At 39.9% G+C, this 23,962-nt stretch overlaps 1 protein-coding gene across 1 annotated transcript; it reads right to left on the bottom strand.

The window, feature by feature from the left end:
- Positions 1-236: 236 nt before the first annotated feature.
- LOC101743737 (uncharacterized) lies at positions 237-20,457 on the bottom strand. The gene is made up of 13 exons (XM_038018180.2): positions 19,958-20,457; positions 11,277-11,473; positions 10,379-10,469; positions 9,025-9,135; positions 8,291-8,394; positions 6,742-6,935; positions 6,215-6,335; positions 5,706-5,841; positions 4,626-4,887; positions 3,226-3,537; positions 2,506-2,637; positions 1,124-1,305; positions 237-621 (listed from the first exon to the last, which is right to left on the bottom strand). Exons 1-13 carry the CDS (start codon positions 20,087-20,089, stop codon positions 409-411), a joined length of 2,187 nt encoding a protein of 728 aa, XP_037874108.1. The 5' UTR covers positions 20,090-20,457; the 3' UTR covers positions 237-408.
- Positions 20,458-23,962: the final 3,505 nt, after the last annotated feature.

The following is a 23,962-nucleotide window of genomic DNA, read 5'->3' on the forward strand; positions in this document are numbered from 1 at the left end:
TGTTCTTGACGTCTGTTGTCAAATTAAGATTCATTATTTAATATTTCTTTGTTAATATTTTTTATAGTGTAGTTTTTGCGAAATTTGTGATTATAGAAGTATAAAATACAATGATAATAGTGTACAAACTTACAATTCCAATTAATTATAGTCGAATTTCGACTACTACGGGACCTCTAGTATTTATTACACGACATTAAGACTTCAAGAGGATGTAGACAATGAAACAAAATCTATATTTGTTAATATTTATTGTTTTTTTCTTTAATGACTAACATCTATATTTACATATTTATTTATAAGCTTATCATCCTACGCTTATGTTATTCTATCATGAACATTAATTTGAGACATTTGAGACATTTGAAGATACCAATCTTTCAATTACAATTTACCCTTCAAATGCGATCAGAGTACCAGGACGTCAGAAGCGACGCGTCGTAATTTCTTCGGTCTTTCGACACAACTTAATATTTTGAAATCTCTTCCGAATCTTTCTCCGTCTCCCAGCGTTTGAGGCAAAGGCTGGTTCAGGGTCTCGGGCAGGAACAGCGACGTGATCCCGCCCACGACGCTCAGTATACCCATGATGATCAGCGGCAAAGCTCGCGCGTAGATCGCCTACAAATAGGAAACTAAGTACCAGGACTACATTATCACAAAGAGGTTCTTAATAAATTTATAACGAAAACTGAAGTCGTCGTGGCCTAAAGGATAAGACCTCTGGTGCAATCGTGTTGAGCGACGCACCGGTGCTCGAACCCCAGGCTGTTGGGTACCAATTTATCTAATGAAATACGTACTCAACAAAAGTTCACAATTGATTTCCACGGTGAAGGACTGACATCGCGTAATAAAAATCAAACCCGCAAAATTATAATTTGCGTAGTTACTGGGGGTAGGACCTGTTGTGATTCCGCGCGGGTAGGTACCACCATCCTGCCTGTTTCTGCCGTGAAGCAGTAATGCGTTTCGGCTTGAAGGGTGGGGCAGCCGTTGTAACTATACTTGAGACCTTAGAACTTATATCTCAAGGTGGGTGGCGCATTTACGCTGTAGATGTCTATGGGCTCCTTAGCAATAAAAAAAATTAGTACAAGGCGAATAACAAAGTTGAACTCACCAAGTGAACGATATACGGGCAGGCCAGCAAGCCGAGACCCGATATGAAGGAGGCCGTGCCCATCGCCTGGGCTCTCAGTACAGTGGGCAGCAATTCTCCGATCATCACGTAGAAGACTGCGAAGGATGACGCGGCACACAGCCTGCCGAGCATCGCTAGAGACACCGTTATCCAGGGCCACGCTGAAAGAGATTGGTTCGTTTGGTTCGGAAGTATTCCTCGTCAGGCGCTCCCGCAGTGCTGAGGACGTGACTGTTACCTTTTTTGTTTTTTTTATTACTTAGATGGGTGGACGAGCTCACAGCCTACCTGGTGTTAAGTGGTTACTGGAGCCCATAGACATCTACAACGTAAATGCGCCACCCACCTTGAGATATCAGTTCTAAGGTCTCAAGTATAGTTACAACGGCTGCCCCGCCCTTCAAACCGAAACGCATTACTGCTTCACGGCAGAAATAGGCAGGGTGAGGACTCACAATAGCCTACCGCCAGTAATTAGGGAAATCACAATTTTGCGAGTTCGATTTTTATTACACGATGTTATTCTTTCACAGTGGAAGTCAATCGTGAACATTTGTTGAGTACGTATTTCATTAGATAAATTGGTACCCGCCTGCGGGATTCGAACACCGGTGCATCGCTCAACACGAATGCACTGGACGTCTTTATCCTTTGGGCCACGACGACTTCGGACGTGACGTGACGTGACGTGACGACGTGATGATGGTGCTGAGATTACATTTTGGTAGGTCCTATCCCTTTTAGGAATATCTAAATAAGCGGCGCTTTATAGCAGCGCGCCGCGACCTGCCTTACTTCAATGCGATTGACCCCCTGCTTTATTTACTAAAATTTATTAAATCTCATTGCTCAAGACGAGTTCGAGGCCTATCTAAGTTCGTCCGGAGCCCATAGACATGAAATGTACCGTTCAATCCGAGGCACTGTGTCTTACTGGAGCTATTTATGACTGTTAAGGATAAGACGTCCGGTGCATTCGTATCTAACGATGCAACGGTGTTCGAATCCCGCAGCCGGGTACCAATTTCAATAATGAAATACGTACTTAACAAACGTTCACGATTGACTTCCACGGTGAAGGAATAAAATCGTATAATAAAAATCGAACCCGCAAAATTATAATTTTCGTAATTACTGGCGGAAGGATCTCTTGTGAGTCCGCGCCGGTAGGTACCACCCCCTGCCTATTTCTCTGTGAAAGTTTCCCTCCAATACGCAGAGTAAATAACAAACCACACGTTCATTCCAGTTTGGTGAACATTCAAAACTTCGACCACATGAGTCGAGATGAGAAGGAGCTTGTACATTAGCGCATATTGTTACCGGTGGTCGTTAGTGGGAGATATTGAAAGTCGACTCACACTCCGGCACGAGCACGCAGCTGAGACAGGCCAGGCCACCGACGCACATGAAGGCGCAGAGCACCCAGCGCCTGCCGAGCCTCTCCATGCATCGCCACGCCAGGACGTAGGACGGGAGCTCCACCGCGCCGCCTGAGGGTCAGGATCAAAACTGTACGATTAGCGGCGCTTTCAATGTATTTTTTAAAACAGAAATTGAATGTGGACAGCAAAAGTTCAGTAAGTGTGGTAGTGTTATTTATATTTTGACATTCAACAAGTGTGTTATACTGACATCTAAGTTGAAATAAATGATTTTGAGTTTGAATTTGAATTTGACACACTATTGTTTAACGGGTTTTTGCCGCGATATTTTTGTTATGAGTCTACCCGTGACCGCGGCACGCCGGGACACCAGGAGCTCGTTAAATGCAGACGTCACAATAAGAACCGGTTCAATAATAGTAAGTGTGAAAACTTGTTGCTTAGAAGGAGACAGCAGTAGGTGGTAAGGTATTGTAGGTCCACACGGGTAGGTACCACCGTCCTGTTTATTTTTGTAGCGAAGCAGATGAGCGTTTCAATTTAAAGGGAAGGAGAGCCGACGTGGGTTATCGACGTGGGGCACCTCATGTCCCAAAGATGTCAGTTAGATGTCGTGATTTCCACGGGCTGCCAGCGTGCTCTCTTCAGAGACTCAAGTGGATTTTTAGTTCGCATGCAACTTAGCAAAAGCCTCACCAATAAAGAACGCCAAGTAATCATCGACGCCCAAGTTGGGAGTATTGTAGCTGAGACTGTTGTAGACCACGCCCAGAGAGACCCAGTCAAAAGTCAAAATCAAGAACTTCCTCCTGAGATTGGGGTATCTGAACACATCCAGCGGGGAGGCCTTACAGTCACCCTCGGAGTTCTGATCATCCATTCTCTTGTTTTCCATCACGTCTACTTCATCTTCTTGGATGAATATCTTACTAACAAGCTGTAAGGATTTCCTTCTTAGTGTATCTCCAGGTGACTTGAAATCCGTTTGAGTCCACTTCTGCTGCGAATCTGCTCGACAAATTAATTAATTTAAATTGGATAGGCATTTATCGATATTTATTAGTGACTTTTTTTTTCTTAGATGGGTGGACGAGCTCACAGCCCACCTGGTGTTAAGTGGTTACTGGAGCCCATAGACATCTACAAAGTAAATGCGCCACCCACCTTGAGATATAAGTTATAAGGTCTTAGTATAGTTACAACGGCTGCCCCACCCTTCAAACCGAAACGCATTACTGCTTCACGGCAGAAATAGGCAGGGCGGTGGTACCTACCCGTGCGGACTCACAAGAGATCCAGTAAAAAAACCAGTAAAACCTAGCTGACTCGGCAGACTTTGTAGTGCCTCAATCGATAAATAAAGGACCTAAACTTTTGTATAAAATAAACTTAAAACAAACAAAAGGAATCCGTCCGACGGGGGACACATCAAAGAAGGAAAAACAAAATTGTTATTTTTATTTAATTCCGAGCATTTTCATTCATTTATCTACCTTTTAAACCTTATCTGGACTTCCACAAATAATTCAAGACCAAAATTAGCCAAATCGATCCACCCGTTCTCAAGTTTTAGCGAGACTTGAAGTCGTTGTGGCCTAAAGAATAAGACGTCCGGTGCATTCGTATGTAGCGATGCACCGGTGTTCGAATCCCGCAGGCGGGTACCAATTTTTCTAATGAAATACGTACTCAACAAATGTTCACGATTGACTTCCACGGTGAAGGAATAACATCGTGTAATAAAAATCAAACCCGCAAAATTATAATTTGCGTAATCACTGGTGGTAGGACCTCTTGGGAGTCCGCGCGGGTAGGTACCACCACCCCGCCTATTTCCGCCGTGAAGCAGTAATGCGTTTCGGTTCGAGGGGTGGGGTAGCCGTTGTAACTATACTGAGATCTTAGAACTTATATCTCGAGGTGGGTGGCGCATTTACGTTGTAGATGTCTATGGGCTCCAGTAACCATTTAACACCAGGTGGGCTGTGAGCTCGCCCATCCAAACAAAAAGACTAACGAACAGCAATTCCTTTTTATATATTTTCTATATATATAGATAGCCAACGATGCATCGACTAATGTACGAAATAAATTACCTTCATCATTGAACTCTCTATTGTCGTCTCTTTCGTATTCTTTTGTTTTAGATTTGATTTCTCTTTCGGTGAGTTCCAGCGCGAAAGTTCGTTCTAAATCGTCATTTTTACTTCCTACGGTTTCTGCGATCCTGGTAAGATCCGGACGGAAGGTCAGCATGTTGCTGATCCTTCTGTCCAGGTCATCTTTCGTAATTCTGCCGTAGTGCCCGTTGGACACGCAGGTCATTTCTGCTGCATCTTCTTCTTCTTTTGTTTTCTTCTGTGGAATTTAAGTCTCATTATGCTTAACGCAACTTCAAGGAGCATTTTGTCAGACAATCCATGAAATGATTAAAAGTACTTTGATTGGCTCGGTGGTGCAGTAATTAGCGCCTGTGACTGTTGCGCCAAGGGTCGTGGGTTCGATTCCCACATCGGGCTAACATTGTGAGATATAGTTGTTTTAATTATATATCTAGGTCTCGCGAAAATTGAAGAAGGTTCTGTAAGTATCTCAGGAGTGTGTATGTATTTTTTAGAAGTCGTAGTGGCCTAAAAGGTCAGACGTTCGGAGAAGATAAGGCGTCAGAACGCAGGCACGTACCGGGTTTTTAAATGAAATTCGTACTCGACAAATGTTTCACAATCAAGGAATGACATTGTGTAATAAAAATCAAACCCGCTAAATTATAATTTACGTAATTACTGGTGGTAGGACCTCTTGTGAGTACGCACGGGTAGGTGCCACCACCCTGCATATTTCGGCAGTGAAGTAATGCGTTTCGGTTTGAAGGGTGGGGCAGCCGTTGTACTGTGTAACAGAGATTTTACAACTTGTCTCAAAATAGGTGACGGCATTTACGTGGTTGATGTCCATGGGCATCAATAACTACTTAACACCAGCTGGGTCGTGAGGCCATCCGTCCATCGGATAGTTCTATACTGGTTGGCAACCAATTTGAATTGACCAGTGAAATATAATCTTTAAGTCTACGTGTTAAGGGAGTAACAACAGTGCCTCCCGCGTGTGGTCTCGCAACAGCCAATCTGATTTTCCTTCTCTTCTGTACTCGAGATTTATTTAGCCACGCTACTCACGTGTAGCTCCAGGAGGAACCCTTTCCGTAACCGTATTCCGTTTTTCTTAGCGAGGTCCCGTAGCACCTTTTCAGCTTCAGCGATACGGCCTCTGCCGACCAACCATCTCGGAGACTCTGGTATCAGCCAGTAATATCTGAAACGCGCATAGCATTACGATAAAACGAGCTCACGTTAAGTGGTTACCAAATGCCGTAGATATTGCGACATTAATGTTATTTCCCAGCTTAAGACTGGCTCCTAAACTTGCTAGTGTCCCCGAATACCCCACTGGACCAGAACGCGATACGCCGCCACCTCGATGCTCGCGTGTTATATGACAACTAGACTCGCTGGAGTCCTGGTAGCGCGCCGCAAGACCTGGATCCCCTCCGGTCGCCCCATAACCTCCACCGGGGGCCCAGTTTCAGCCCTCACGCAGACTGCGGTATGACACTTTTTTCATATCTTTATCCGGTACCCCTATTTTGCGATGATTCCTTCTATCCGATATTGTGGCTGACACTCACCCGTACAGCAGCAGGAAAGGCAGACTAGTGACCAGCGATAGATGGTACCAGTCCCTTACGGCGTAGGCCAGCAGAGAGAGTAGACACATGCCGGTGGCGAACAGCATCCCGACGACAATTCCTTGAAAATATAATGTAATAATTTGTGGTGGTAGTAAATAGAAAATAAAAAATATTTTCGTTTGTTGATACCAAACGAACTTCAGCTCTGAACGGTAATTGAATCGACCCCACGATCCTTTAGCTGGTATTTTGTGAAACAGCCCCAATAGCAGGAAGGCAGGTAGGCAGCGGCTTGGCTCTGCCCCTGGCATTGCTGAAGTCCATGGGCGACGGTGACCACTCACCATCAGGTGGGCCGTAAGCTCGTCTGTCTACAAGGGCAATAAAAAAAAATTTGAAGCCGAGAACATCGAGACCTTCCTTTGGAGCCACTAGGCCATAAGCGCGTGAAAGCCCGTATTTATCCTATTAGCATAAATGGATTAAAATGACCTATTATCAGATAATCATAGATAACAATATACCGGCAATGTTTCTTCTTCCAGGAGGCATAAGCTCCAAGGCCAGTATGAACGGTAGCTGGTAGAGAGCCGGGAAGAATAGTCCTCCGGCCACTCTCAGCACGATATACGTCCAGTAGGTGGTGGCAAAGGACGCGGATATCGCCAGGGGAACTTCCAGGAAGATCATCAGTAGAATCGTTGGACGTCGACCGTATCTGAGAAAAAAATTATTGTTTGAACAAAACGTCTTTGATTGAGCTCATCAAGGCCATTTTGAGGTCGTGGCTAAGGTTTTGTTAGGTTGCCCCGTTGATTCTCGGACGCTAGGTGTGAAGGGGTGACTAGAGACCAGACATTATAGTGAATAGCCCCTCTAGGGATATGAACTGAGTCTTCATAGACTCTTTTTATTTTTATTGCCCTTGTAGGCAGACGAGCATACGGCCCACCTGATGGTGAGTGGTTACCGTCGCCCATGGATTTCAGCAATGCCAGGGGCAGAGCCAAGCCGCTGCCTACCACTTAATACTCTCCACAAGCCTCGTTTGAAGAAGGACATGTCATAGCGCTCGGGAAACACCGTGGAGTGGAGCTTATTCCATAGCCGGATGGTACGTGGCAAAAAAGATCTCTGGAAACGTACTGTGACCGCAGTAGCTCCAGGTAGTATGGATGAACCCTACTCCGGTGGCGGGCGGTGCGATGGTAAAAACGATGGTAAAAACTCTCTTACTTTTAGCGTTTTAAAGAGAATCTAATTCTAAATAGATATTGATATGGGTATACCTCAGTGTCGATAGCCATGTCCATATAATGCTGATACCTTTGGCGATCCGATACGAGTAAAAAGAAACGAATGAAAGAGACGATGTAATTAAAGACAGGCGAAAAATCATCTTTTTTAACACGGTTTTATTAGCTTCAGACATAAAATATGTATGTTAGTATGTAATGGAATTTTTGACCATGATTTTGACCCCCTTCAAAACGTCTGATTAACTCGAAATTTGGTATAACTTATTAAGGAAAAATGACAATTCAATATAAAAAAATATTGAAAAAAATGAAATTCAACTAAAAAATGTAAAATAAATAATAATTAAAAAAAAACTAAAAAAAAGCGTGGGGTGCATGGTATCAGTAGTTATAAATATTTTATGAACAGATATGAGTAGAAGGGTTATTTTAATATTATCCTGAAAAGCACCCCACGCTTTTTTTACAATAAAATTATTTTTTCTTACACTATTTTTAATTCAAATTTATTAAGATTTATTTTCTATTTTTAGTGGGATTTTCTATAAAAGCGTTTTTTTTTTAGTTTTTTTAAACTGTTATTTATTCGCCTTTCTTTAGTTAACACCGTCTCCTTCATTCGTTTCTTGTTATTCGTATAGTCTATAAATTAGTGTATTGTCATCGGTCCTCGATAAATGTACAAGGTTTGAATGAAATCTGGCCGTTTAAAGTGGGTCAAAATAGCGTCTAAAGGAGTCAGTTACAAACATACATACAATTGAAGCTAATATAAAGCGTGTAAAAATCATCCTTTTTTTTAATCACCATATACCTGTCCGACATCCACCCGAAGAACAAATTCCCGAAGATGGAGCCAACCCAGAACAGGGTATTGCTGGTCCGTGGCAGCCATTCCTTGTCACAGACCAAGGAAAACTGGAAGTAACGGTTTTTATATACTTTACAAAAATGTTTGAAACGTAATCTCAAGATTCACGATACTTAAAAGGAGCTCCAGTCTGGAAAAGGAATACTGGGACGCTAGACGTCGTATGAGCTTGCACGGGTAGGTACCACGATTCTGCCCATTTCTGCCGTGTAGCAGTAATGGGTTTCGGTTTGAAGGGTGGAGCAGCCGTTGTACTTTAAAAACAAAGAGTTAGAACTAATGCCTCAAGGTGAGTTGGTGGCTATTACCATGTTGATATCTATGAGCTCCGGTAACCACTTACATCAGACAGGTCGGGATTTAGTATCCCCACATAAGCAATAAAACAAACCGGGTGGGTACTGCCACCCTGCCTATTTCTGCCGTGAAGCAGTAATGCGTTTCGGTTTTAAGGGTGTGGCAGCCGTTGTAACTATACTTGAGACCTTAGAATTTATTTATTTATTTATTTATAACTTCTTATACTAGAAAGTATAAAGGCGGACTTAACGCCATTGGCATTCTCTAACAGATTAGGATTCGGGGAGTAGTCAGCGGCGGCAACGGTAAGGCGATTATCATGACGCATAGCCTTATCGAATTAAACCATTAAAATTATTTTCTCAGATAAAACTCACGTCAGTAACAAGCGTCCTTTTGTAATGCTCTGTGCTGTAAGTCCAGCCGCGAGAACACGGTGACGTGGAGTTATCTCTGATCGATAGAATAGCTCCTTCCACTTTGGAGATCTACAATTAAAATGAACCAAATTTCTCTAATTCCACTTTAGTAAGACCCATGAACAGACTATCGTTTTTAATCGAAACCAATTTTACGACTAAATTTCGTTTTATTATTATCATTTTAATATTATTATTTTTTATTTATTTTTATTGCTTAGATGGGTAGACGACCTCTTGTGAGTCCGCACGGGTAGGTACCACCATCCCGCCTATTTCTGCCGTGAAACAGTAATGCGTTTCGGTTTGAAGGGTGGGGCAGCCGTTGCAACTATACTGAGATCTTAGAACTTATATCTCAAGGTGGGTGGCGCATTTACGTTGTAGATGTCTATGGGCTCCAGTAACCACTTAACACCAGGTGGGCTGTGAGCTCGTCCACCCATTCTAACCAATAAAAAATAAATAAAAATAAATGTTCAAGAATGCAGTGTACTTACTTTAAAATAATGAATTTCAACGGAGTTTTTTTTTTACTTTTTAATCACATTTGCTGACTTAGAGTAAGTAATATATTCATTTAGGGTAATATTTATTTATTAATATTAATAATATTGCCTTGATACAATATTTAATGATTGAATTAGTATTGGTGTTGTGGCGGGTAGCCATCATACAACACAAGACGTTTGACAGATGTCTGAATCTCGCTTACGACATTTTCAAGATAAGCTTGCTTAAATACAAGTTCCGAACAACATTCGGTTAGCCCACTGAGTCTCTCGCCGGATCTTCTCAGTGGGTCGCGTTTCCGATCCGGTGGTAGATTCTGCGAAGGACTGCTCTTGCTAAGGAAAGTGTTAGCAACACTTCCGGTTTGAGCCCCGTGAGCTCACCTACACGTCAAGGAGAATCTGAAATATCCTCTCAAGGCTATCAGAATAGGTAGGAAAAAAAAACAACATTTGGACCGTCGGTCTACCGAGCAATATTATCACCCGCTCGGTGGAAGATCTTCCCTTTGTCATTTACGTACAAAGTGTCTTTTTAAATGTTTAGATGATGGGTAGACGAACGAATCCCCACCTGCTGTTAAGTGGTTACCGAAACTACCTTAGATCTTGAGACGTGTACCGTGTGTCTTGAGACGTGTGTGTCCGACGTGTAGACAGTGATTACATTCCAAATTCCGATACAGATTTCTTCAAGCAATGATATACTTAACACACATTCACCAACGGCCTTAATGATAAGGGTTTATATATAAGATAACATGAACTTAAAAATTGAAAGTCATTAAGCAATAATTTACCTGCAATTTCCTTTCGTTTTCGTCATTGGACAAAAACAATTGACGTGTGTTCACGACATGTAACGCGCCTCCTTCTCTGATAGCCTTCGAACTGAAAACGTCAAGTAAATGTATAGTAAGATAAACTTGTAGCATATGGAAATGAAATTTTGAACAATTTTTTTTTTTTCAAAAATCTCCAAACATTTAAAGGAAGTCCCTCGTGATACTAAGGCTGGCTGGTACTTTGCACAGAGAGTGAGTCTGGATGTCCAACGAGGTAACGCAGCCAATACCTTGGGAACTGTCCCTCCTTCAAGCGCATTGGAAGATTTGTTCTACTGTATGAATTGACATATGTTAAATAATTTTGATTTGTTAAGATTATTGACATAACGGCCGTCTGATGTAGTGGCAAGTGACATGGTCACTGCAAAAGGGGGTCGCGGGTTCGAATCCCGCCAAGGGAAGATATTTGTATGATAAATATAAAATGTCTTTTCCAGGTTTATGGATGTATATTAAATATGTGTATGTGTATAATAAAAATCTTACATTTATTTCCGTTATCTGGTACCTGTAACACAAGTTCTTTACGAACTTATCACGGGACCAGTTAACGTGGCGTGATTGTTAGTAAATATTTATTTATTTATTATTGAATTTAAAACGAATTAATTCTATGTAAATCAAAAATTATATTGATAATAAATAGCGGTGATTATATATATACATATGTGCGTATTGTGTTGCTTTTTTTGTCTTATAATCATTTTTTCTCTTCTATTTTTCATATACGTTTCCCAAAAGACTTCACGCGTCAGTTTCCTTCTGTGGAATTTTCTAAAAGACGGGAATTTTGAAGAATACAGAAGCAGTACATTGCCTGTATAAAATTTTAGACACAAAAATATTCTACCTTTCTACAACAAACTCTTTCAATTCTTCGAACAACGCGTGTGGGTCAACGGCGTATTCACGGCAAGTTTCATACGAGCTATGTTCTCCTGGTACTTTTGGTATCGTCAGAGAGCGCACCAGGTCTCGTGGAAGGCTCAGAGCCTCGAGTTCTGGAGGTGGCGCACACCAGTGCTCGGGAGTAGCGTTTGTGAACACCTGGAATGATTAAAAGAATATTAAACTTCAGTTTTATTTTTGAAGTTATACTTCTTTAGGCGCGTTATGAAAAATTGATGAGAGTGAAATTTTACGATGCGCGCGCACCGTGACACAAAATTAACAGAATGAAGTTGCCCACTAAATCGCTCATTACAATACGACCGACGTAACTTAGCGAGTCTGAATATAGCCGCAGGTGAACTTTCGCGCATGTACACTCGTAAAAAAAGTGTTATTAGCATTAATTTTTTAGTAATATAAATGACAAAATTATTATTTAATATAATTCATACTAAATATTATTAAATTATTAACGTTAAAAAATTAATTAATTATTAAGTTAATTACCAAAATTAGAATTAGGTTTACATGTATATATTAATACGTGAAGCAAAACTTTGTACCCCTTTTTACGAATATTGCGCGGACGGAGGAATATGAAATTTGCCATACTTATAGAGAATATAGAAGAAGAATATAGAAGAAGAAGAGAATAAGAGAAGAAGTGCAGAATTAGATTTTTTTTTAAATTACGCTTTAATAATATATTAAATCACAAAAAAAACATTACACACACTACCATGTATTTGACACACACACGCATGCATACTATTTGTTTATTGTCAAACTTTTCTTATTGCTTGTAGTCTGTGGTCAAATTGAGAATAGATTAAATATTATTTGTCTTTATTAATATTTATCTAAGGTGTAGGTAGTCTTAGCGGAATCTGTGATTATAGAAGTTTAATCTTTGACAATAGAATCATAATTTTACTGGTGGTAGGACCTCTTGTGAGTCCGCGCGGGTGGGTACCACCACCCTGCCTATTTCTGCCGTGAAGCAGTAATGCGTTTCCGTTTGAAGGGTAGGGCAGCCGTTGTAACTATACTTGAGACCTTAAAACTTGTATCTCAAGGTGGGTGGCGCATTTACGTTGTGGATGTCTATGGGCTCCAGTAACCACTTAACACCAGGTGGGCTGTGAGCTCGTCCACCCATCAAAGCAATAATAATAATAATAGTGTACAAAGTTATGATTTCAATTAATTATAGTCGTATTTCGACTATAGTTTTTATTAAATGACGTTATTCCTTCATCTTAGAAGTCATTCGTGAGCATGTGTTAAGCACGTATTTCATTAGAAGAATCAGTACCTGTCATACAAGAAGAGAGATGAAGAGGTGGTATTCTTTAACAAAGCCACAGCCAAGGGTAGAGTGCGTGGGCTTCCCACAAGATAGACCGACGACCCCTTGAAGGTCACGAGAGCCCGCTGGATCCAAGTAACTGGTCGCTGTGATAAGGCTTGAATGAAGCCAATACATTGACAGAAATGAAATAGTTATCTTGTCATACAAAACGTAAATTTGACCTATATACGACTAGCGGTCCGCTCCGGCTCCGCTCGGGTCTCAAACAAAAAATTGAACGATATTTGACGTTGTTTTATTTTTTGAAATAAAAGAACACTTATTTCGGCATAACTATAATAGTTAGACTTATGCTGTCGTGATACTTTTTGTAAATAAAAATGTGTTCTACAAAGTCGTAGTACATTATTTTATTCTATCATCAACAGTTTCCGCAAGGGCACGCGATGTAAAGAATATTTTAAGTATTTTTTTTACACCTTGGGTTACATTCTTGGAGTTTTAGTAAGGATCCCAAATTTTTTCAAAAAGGATTATAGCCTATGTCACTCGTGAATAGTGTAGCTTCCAAACAGTAAAAGAATTTTTCAAATCGCTTCAGTAGTTTCAGAGCCTATTCAATACAAACAAACAAATAAATATTTCCTCTTTATAATATTATAGTATAGATCAAAGTACCACACGGTCATCATAAGTGTGCTTAGTGCGAGTTTTTTAACGTTCTCGATAGCGTAAAAGTTAACTCAAAATTGTGTGCAGTTGGAACAGCGCCCCTTACGCTATCGCGAACATTAAAAAGCTCGCAGTAAGCAGATAGATCTCCGAAACTATATGTCCGATCCACTATCAATTTGGTATAGGAATCTTTGATAGGAGTATTCAAAATATAGGTGGTTCACTATGAACGAATTTTACGTTAAGTTCGTCCAAAATCGATTTTCTATTTAATTTTATTACTTATTTCTATTACTGGTGGTAGGACCTCTTGTAAGTCCGCTCGGGTAGGTACCACCACCCTGTCTAGTTCTGCCGTGAAGCAGTAATTCGTTTCGGTTTGAAGGGTGGGGCAGCCGTTGTGACAATACTGAGACCTTAGAACTATATCTCAAGGTGTGTGGCGCGTTTACGTTGTAGATGTCTATGGGCTCCAGTAACCACTTAACACTAGGTGGGCTGTGAGCTCGTCCACACATCTAAGCAATAAAAAAAAAAAACATTGCATATGATATAGGCCTGGTAGTCGATGGTCCAGTGTGTTTATTGCTAGTTACTTTCTCGATAGCGTAAAAGTTAACTCTAATTCGTATGGAGTGGGAACGTTCGCCTACGTTTGCCGCCAGGGGCGCTGTTGCAGCTGCATTTGAGTTAACATTTACGCTATCGACAACGTTGAAAAACTCGCACTAAGCACAAATACAGTGACACGAAACATCGGGTGAAAATGCTAGTTTCTGTCTCAAAACGCTCATGAATTTTCGGCTCCAAGTTTTTTTTTATTGCCCGTGTAGGCAGACGGGCATACCACATAGCCTACCACTTAGCCCACCTGATGGTGAGTGGTTACCGTCGCCCATGGACTTCAGTGATGCCAGGGGCAGAGCCAAGTCGCTACCTACCGAAGTTATACAATATGCGTTATAATAAGATTGAGACACAGACCTCAAGTAGAGTGCGTTGCAGTCATACCAAACGCACACGAAGTTAGCGAGCGTATTCTCAAAAAAAATGCAGAATCCACTTGTGATGTCACAAGTCAAAGGAAGCCTTAATTTCATTAGTTACGACTGAAGTTCCATTGTTACTCGCCAATAGGCCATACAAGCCGTAGAAGATGAAATATTAATAATCTCTCGAAACATAAGCTATGTTCCGATATGCACTGTGAGCACTGTAAGGTATGACGTCAATCTAGTATAGTATACTGTGAAGCCGTTGCTTTATAGTTAATAAAACTGGTTACTGTTTAAAAAGGAACGAAGGATATTATACTGTCATCTGTCGTTTTTTAGAATTGTTTTCACTTCAACAAAAATATATTCATTAAATGATGTTAGGTATATTTAAAAAAATACATTAAATCAATTAAAAAATTATTACACACACTACAATGTTTTTGACACACCCACGCATATATACACTTTTGTTTATTGTTATATTATTATAATCTGTGGTCAAATTGAGAATAGATTGATATTGGGGACTTTTTGGCGGGAACGCGAGGAGTGAAGTAGTATGATTTGTTTTATTTTGTCTATTTAGTGTTTCTTCAGGTTTAAATGTGTAATAACGGTGGTTTTTTAACTGTTTGATATCTGTGAAAGTGCACAAATGTGGGAAAATGAAACAAAGCCGCTGGACGTAACTTCTCGGGATCATCCAAAAAGTCAACTGAGAAAATCTCATTATATTTTATCCCAGTTGATTATTGTCTCAAATTAATCATTTTCGTTTAATTTCATTCCATATTATAATTTTTAATAAAAAATTATTTAAATTAGAATAAGACATGACCTAAAGGTATTAATTACCAGATATAAAATCCCTTAACAAAAAAATATGTTGGTTGTCTTTAATAAATAGTCTATGACAATAGAACCATAATAATGTTCAAGCTTATATAAATTCAATTAATTATAGTCAAACTTCGACTACTGGGCGACCACTGGTCTAATTAATTTGCACGCTAAAAATCATCACATGATCAAAACACTAAAAGCACCTTACATCGAAAAGACTGGTGATAGGACCTCTTGTAAGCCCGCACCGGTAGGTACCACCCACCCTGCCTATTTCTGCCGTGAAGAAGTAATGCGTTTCGGTTTGAAGGGTAGGGCAGCCATTGTAACTAAACTTGAGACCTTAGAACTCATATCTCAAGGTGGGTGGCGCATTTACGTTGTAGATGTCTATGGGCTCCAGAAACCACTTAACACCAGGTGGGCTGTGAGCTCGTCCACCCATCTAAGCAATAAAAAAAAGACCAGTGCTCACAGTAGAAAAATGGCCACGACTTATGACGTCATATATTTCCTTAGGACATTGCGACTGTATACGTTCAGTCCATGACGGAACGAATGTCTTTTCAGTAAGAACACTGTTCGCATAGTGCATATCGGAACATAGCCATAACAACATCGTAAATCCGTGGCGCCGTAACCCCGATGCACTTGTTTTTCAATTGTCGAGAGATCATAACATACTGTGTCATAAATGATAATATGATAATCAGGACATAACGACGAACGAGAAACAATTAACTTCGTTAAAGGGAACGCACTGGTTTTATTGCGTCGCTTCGTCGGACCAGTGTGCTTAGTGCGAGTTTTTTAACGTTTTCGATAGCGTAAAAGTTAGCTCATATTTGTATGGAATGGGATCGTTTGCCTACCGTTTGCCGCTAGGGGCGCTGTTCAAACTGCATACAAAATTGGCTTAACTTCTACGCCAGTGATTCTCAACCTTTTTTTTGTTGCGGCACATATTTAACGATTTCAAAATTTGGCGGCACACAAAAAAAAAAGATAAAAATTATTTACTTACTACAACACACTGCATAAATAGTTTATCAAAAAAAATTAATATACGAAATAAACTAAAATATACTATAATTTTTTTTTTGTGGATTTAAATATATATTCACATTTAAAATATTCTTCTTTTAAAATGATATAATTTAATAATATTAACATTATTATATAATCGCAAAATTTGGCGGCCACACTTTTGAAATTTGACGGCACACAAAAGTGCCGCGGAGCAGTGGTTGAGAATCACTGCTCTACGCTATCGAGAACGTTAAGGAACTCGCACTAAGCACACTGGACATAACGACAAACGAGAAACAATTTGCTTCGCTAAATGGAACGCATTCGTTTTTCTGTGTCGCTCCGTCGGATCACATGCAAATATATATTACGAAAGAGCTAAATAACTGTTTCCTTCCATTGAAATGTGTATGTGAACCCGAAATGGGAATGGATATAATTTAGTTGTTGTCCGCAATACAATACGGATGTTTTTTCCATCTTATTATGGTGTTAAAAGATCATTGTGCTTATGAATGAATGAATGAATGATTTATTGTATTTCAGACAACAACAACAAGTCCATGCGTGTAGATAGTATCACTGAAACATACTTAAAATTAACAAAACCAATCAAATAAACAAGATACATTTATTAAAAACTACCTAACCCGGCAGACTACGTAGTGCCTCAATCGATAAATAAAAGACCGACGGGGGACACATCAAAGGAAAAACAAAATTGTTATTTTTATTTAATTCCGAGCATTTTCATATTTATCTACCTTTTAAGCCTTCTCTGGACTTCCGAACGAGACTAACGAACAGCAATTCATTTTTATATATAGAGATAATTATCAGTTGAATACGTTTCAAATATTCCATTCAACTGATACTTACTTCGAACCAAACATTATTATTATTTAGTCCGCAAGTGAACCATGGTACAATGGTTCAAGTACCGACGGTCATAACCGAAAATGAAGTCGATTGGCAAGTGGTCCTAATACTGTATACGATTTATTTTCCTGCTTATATTACGTTTGTAATATACCGTAATGCATTAAATCTGCATTAAATCGATCAGTTCAAACATCTCGAATCATATCGATGTAGACAAAGATGGCACTATCCAAGGTCAAATAAAATTTATTCCTTTTTTAATGTCTCGTTATGTTCACGTCCCATTTGACGTGAAGCCATTGTTGGTTCCTATAGAGAATAACACAAGACAAATACGTCTGTCATTGTGACACATGACTCAAGTCTGACTCGTTCAGTTACGACGGCTACAAAGCCCAATCCGCGACTTGGAAATGAAAATACTTGGTAGAGCATCCGCAATATTATTATGATTGCAGATAAGAGAATCCTACGCAATGCTTTTCCTTAATGTTTTACTTGGGTAGCAAAACTATTTCTCTGATTGTTTCAGATGATTGCTCCACCGCAGTAGAGTTACTTTTAAAATAACGTGTGTTCGTGTTTGTAACGAACTCTCGTTACAAACAGGTTGATTAGGTGGGAAAAGGAGATCGTCAAACTGCATTTGTAATTTTTTGTAATTTAGATGTGTGGCCACTTTAGTGGTCACTGGAACCCATAGACATCTACAACGTAAATGCGCCACCCACCTTGAGACATAAGTTCTAAGGTTTCAAGTATAGTTACAAGTATAGTTTGCGGTAGGCAGCGGCTTGGCTCTGCCCCTGGCATTGCTGAAGTCCATGGGCGACGGTAACCACTCACCATCAGGTGGGCCGTATGCTCGTCTGCCTACAAAGGCAATAAAAATTAAAAAAAAACAACGACTGCCCCACCCTTCAAACCGAAACGCATAACTGCTTCACGGCAGAAATAGGCAGGGTGGTGGTACCTATCCGCGCGGTCTCACAAGTGGTCCTACCACCAGTAAAAAAGTAATAAAAAAGTAAGCTTTTTTTATTATCTCTGGCAACAGGTTTCAGTGAAAGCTTTTTTTGACGAAATTATGGCCCGTTTTATGTAGCTATTGGGGCTTAAATGAGTTTACGACTACATCCAACGTACATAATTAATTTTGTGCTAAATCAAAGTCTGATTAGATTTAGCTGGGAATGACGATAGGAATTAGCGACATTCATAGTCTTATCGTAATACGATGATGACAAGAAATTAATGATAATAATGAGGAGTTTGAATGCGATAGAACATAGGAAACTTAAATTGCTAATTTGATTATGAGATTGATATGAAATTGGGTCTATAGCTTAAACAAGTTGTGCTCTCACACCGAAAAGAGTAAATTCAATAGTTCATTTGTTTTATATTTAATTTAAATGTCAATATATGTAGATTCTATCCGGTTGCGTGAACGTGATAAAATATAACTTGTTACAGGAATGACATTAGCTCGGCCATTTTTGTTTGTAACGTCAAAAATAAGCAAACGATTCCAGAATTGCTACTTATCAAAAATAGGCAAAGGAATTCAAGCATCAGCAAGTGTTGAGGATAATATAGACACAATTTTTTTTTTCTTTATTGCTTAGATAGGTGGACGAGCTCACAGCCCACCTGGTATTAATGGTTACTGAAGCCCAAAGACATCTACAACGTAAATGCGGCACCCACCTTGAGATATAAGTTCTAAAGTCTCAAGTATAGTTACAACGGCTGCCCCAGCCTTCAAACCGAAACGCATTACTGCTTCACGGCAAAAATAGGCGGGGTGGTGGTACTTACCCGCGCGGACTCACAAGAGCTCCTACCACCAGTAAATGTCCTACCAATGTCAAAGTTGCATGCAAGAGCGGTTCTACGCTTCAAACTGAAACGCATTGTGGGTTTGATTGACGACAGAAACATGCAGGATGAATCTATTAATCATTGATCCAGAATACAATCTACCACCGGTACTCATAAATGGATTGGGGAAATATGGGTAAGCCACATATTGTAGTGATATAGGAACAGTATTTCGAGAAGGGTAGAGTGTATCCATCCGATGTTCAGATAGAGCCATCGTAGCTGAATCTCTATAGTATATTTCGTAAATTGGAAAAAATTAGCGCCCCGAAAACATATTGAAAACTCCCGAACAAAAAATGTTGGAAGGAATTTTGGATAGTGCGTGAGAAGATCCGTATTTTTTCATCTGTCCAAACTGGCACAATAGATTTATTTTAAAATAAAAATGAACGTCAATATCAGTCATCTATTAAGATTACGATGTTACGAGTGATTTTATAAAAATTATTATTTAAAATCCATTAGAATTCGCCCTACAATCTCGTCTCTACATCTTTATATCAAATTGAATTAAAAAAGTTTTGAGTTTCTCGGAACCGAGCTTACTTGACATACGCTGTCCCATGATTGATTACTTTTGAATAACAACATCCATTGAGATCATCTTACCTTTTAACGCGGAACTGTTGAGTACAATTTTAAGAGCAAGTTTACGTTCCCAATATTGAAGATGGCAGCTACGTTTATCAATACAAAACTATAAAAAAACGAAGTGGTAGAAATAAATTTCTAAGTTTTTCTAATGCACGCAATGTACTGCGATTTATGTTTTTGATTTACATTACGGGTTACGAAATTTTAACTCAAAAACGTAGGCTGTTGCAATTTTCGATTTCACCCCTATATTTTCGATCGGAAATCTATTTAAATACAACTGGACAGGAGCTCTCGCGAGCAAGTTATACATAAAAAAAACAAAAAAAAACAACATACAAAAAAATACTAAAAAGGCAAAGGGAAATGCGTTTACCAGACTTGCCCAATACATATCCACATATTCAAAACGAAACTTACTTGTGAAAAAACCAGGAATGAGGTAGGTATTGCGGCCAGGCCACATAGAAGGTAGAATAAGACCACATGCCAATGGCCGGTTCTGGTGGCCAGCACTGCCGCCTCGTCCAACTCCTTCGTCCAAGATGTCATTGTGACTTGACAGCTGTCATCTCGAATTCAAAGTCACGCACCGTATTCTGACGCGGTAGGCGCTTAACATTTTTATCGCAGCCCTTTAAGTTTTACTCAATTAAATTATAAAGAAAACACAACGGAACTAATTCAAAATTTTCCATTTAAATCACGTATATTTTTGTAATCGAAAAACGCAACGATTTACGCAAGTTTATTTTAAAATTAAAACTTTTCACACGTTCACTGTCAAGTTTTGAGTTCGCTATTTAAATCTTTGTTTATTTTCACTTTTACGTTGACACGTCCAACGTAAGCGATAACAAAACACACACTGCGCTCAAAAAGGACATTACTATACGCGACCATTAAAAGCTGGTATAAACAATAAGTTGTGAACGTTTTAATTTAGTTGCGTTATACGAGAAATTTGTTGGGAGCCACTACTAATGGAACGTTTAGAATCAGAGATTTGTTTTCGAGTTTTTTGTGAGTCTGTCCTATAGTCCTATAGTCTCTCGGAATGGTTTTCCTGGTACCTAAAGTTACAATGTTTTCATCATTTTCATTGAAAAACCGTAAATGTTAATATTCTTTTCTTTTTTTTTTTCATTTTTATCAATTTGAAAAAAAAATATTATTAAACAACATCCTCAAACACGCATATTGGACATCCCTTTTCTTGACATCGTATAAATTCGGTAATTCTCGGTACGGTTCGGAAAGTTCACCTGCGGCTATATTCAGACTCGCCAAGTTACGTCGGTCGTATTGTAATGAGCGATTTAGTGGGCAACTTCATTTCTGTTAATTTTGTGTCACGGTGCGCGCGCATCGTAAAATTTCACTCTCATCAATTTTTCATAACGCGCCTAAAGAAGTATAACTTCAATAATAATTTACGTAAAAATGATCTCTATTCGAAACTATTTGATTAGGATCGAGTAAAAAGTGAGAACCAATAGTTTGAACTTTGTAATATCAAATCAAATGCAGCAGACACGTTCCTCGTGCACAAACACCTCAGATTTATGATGGCGTCTTATTTAAATTGAATGTACAATGAAAAAAAACTTGTCAGTACTCATTCAAGTTGTGTTGTGATGTTAATGTGTGCGTTTATTAATAAAGTCTACACAATTAAATTCTGAGAATTTGAAAGGGATTTGTATTATTTTTTTTGCTTCGATGGGTGGACGAGCTCACGGCCACTTGTGTTAAGTGGTTATCGAATCTCATCGACATATAACAACGTAATTTTTCACCACTTTGACTGAGACATGAGATCTCAGCTTTTATGGTACAACGGCTACCCACCCTTCAAACCGAAACGCATTACTGCTTCACGGCAGAAATAGGCAGGGTGGTGGCACCTACCCGTACGGACTCACAAGACGTCTTAACGAGCAATAACGCAAATTATAATTTTGCGGGTTCAATTTTTATTACACGATTTTCAGCCAGGTACCAGGTTTGGTACCTGGATGGTTGAAAATCTTCACGGCCAAATCGCAGTGAGTCCGGTTGTAAAGTATATTCCCTTACTTTTTTTCTTTTTTTTATTGCCTTGTAGGCAGACGAGCATACGATCCACCTGATGGTGAGTGGTTACCGTCGCCCGTTGACTTCAGCAATGCCAGGGGCAGAGCCAAGCCAATGTTTTCTTACCTATATATACGATAAATTCAATTGTCTAAACAGTTGACAATGTTGACAAATTATCGTCTAATTCATGAGTTATCGGGAGTTTCACATACTACATACGATCTAGTGGACCGAATGGTAAACAGTCGACGTCGCCCTAAACACGTCATTACGGATCCTCCCGATCCATTAACGGTGCTTTTAGGTACCTTAAGCACCGATCACCGTCCTCGCCAAACCCGTCGCTTGCGATGAAGGGCTCAACAAGTAAAATAACCCATAGACACAGCCCACTGAGTTTCTCGTCAGATCTTCGCGTTTCCGATCCGGTGGTAGATATTCATTCCCGATCCTGCGGACAGAATGGAAAGCAGTCGACGTCGCCCAAAACACGTCATCTCGGATCCTCCCGATCCACTAACGGTGCTTTTAGGTACTTCAAGCACCGGTCACCGTTTTCGTCGAACCCGTCGCTTGCGACGAAGGGCTCGACGAGTAAATTAACTCTCAGACACAGCCCACTGAGTTTCTCGCCGGATCTTCTCAGTGGGTCGCGTTTGCGATCCGGTGGTAGATTCTGCGAAGCACGGCTCTTGCTGGGGTTCGTGTTAGTATCGTCGTCAGGTTTGAGCCCCGTGAGCTCACCTACTAGCCACGGTTACGCTGGAATAGCCGCTCCAGGCTACCAGATTAGGTAGAAAAAAAAAGGTAGATATTGCGAACACTGCTCTTGCTAAAGTCAGCGTTAGCAACACTCCCTTTTTGAGCCCCGTGAGTTCACCTACACGTCAAGGCGAAGCTGAGTAGCCTCTCAAGGCTATCAGTATAGGTACGGAAAAAAAGGAAGTTTTGTGTAATCATTATGAGGAGACCATTAAAAAGTATTGTTTAAAATCTTTAGTTTCTTCGAACAATTCTAAATTGTTCCAATAACTTATAATTAGACTATTAGCATAGTATTGTCTTCAGCTTACGTCAGACGCAGGCATAGTACTATAACGGTTTAATTTCGTTTTTATTTTTGTTATAATATTACTTCTAAAGCTTCTAATTCATTTTTGATTCGACGGCGCAGTAGTTAGCGCCTCGACTGTTACGTCGAGGGTCCTGGGTTCGACTCCCACATCGTGTGATGAGCAGATATGCTTGCTATTTGTCTAAATTGGTCTAAATGTCTATTATCTATATATGTATATATTTGAATGCGTTTATATAAGTATGTTTAACAGTTTCTGGTACCCATAATACTCTCCTCTTCTTCGTGTAGTTTCCTCACTGCCGAGGGTCGTGACCATCATATATCGACAGGATTTTACTCCTTGTAATGTCCCCCCAGCGCCTCCGATCATTGGCCATATGAAGAGCTTCGTGGAATGGGATCTCTAGTGTGGTGCGGATTTGGTCGAACCACCTTGTCGGACTGCGCCCGCGCGGTCTCTTTCTCTCGATTTCCCCGTCACGAATAGTCTCTCAAAGCTGACGGGTGTTTTCCGAGCAATATGACCGAAGTAGGTACACGAGTGCGCGGCGAAGGCAGAGTGTGGACAGTGGTGGACAGTCTTATCTTGATCTGCAGTTCGTCTAAGCCAATAATACAGGGAACCCTTAAATGGGGCCGGTTAACCGTGCGTGGTTTGTTTCCTTTAATAATGTTACGCCGGTAAGAGTAACGCCATCTATCGCCGAATAGTGGAACGAATATCGAAGGACCTAGAACGCTCGAGAAGTGCAGCGCCATCTATTGTCAGATAGCGGAAACTACTACTAGAGATGTGTGGAAGTTCTCGATAATTCTAGGGATGAGGTATCGGCTATAAAAGCGTTGTAGAGATGGCACGCAATCAGACAGTAATCGGAACTACTCGAAGCGAAACAGCGAGCGGATCATCTGAAGCGAAGCAAACAAGCAAATTGAGAGTTTTAAAGTGTTTGTTGAGTGTTTTAAGTGTTTTAAGTGTTGAATACGTAGTATTTAGTTGTAATTCGGTAGAACATTTATTTATCCCGAACCCCAGCGCGTAACAATAATTATTATAATATTGGATGTCGTGTGAATATCGTGATGACTACCATCATATTTTCTATTAATCAAGACCATTAGTTCATTGACTCTTTAGCTAGAATTGTCGATTGATCTATTGCACGCGGTAGGCGCAATATAATTGTTATCAACAAATAAAGCTAATTACTTCGATAAGATTATATAGTTGTAAGAATAGAAAATAGAAATAGCTTATCGACCGCCCT

The sequence above is a fragment of the Bombyx mori genome, chromosome 20 (assembly GCF_030269925.1).
Source record: "Bombyx mori chromosome 20, ASM3026992v2".
NCBI classification, from domain to species: domain Eukaryota; kingdom Metazoa; phylum Arthropoda; class Insecta; order Lepidoptera; family Bombycidae; genus Bombyx; species Bombyx mori.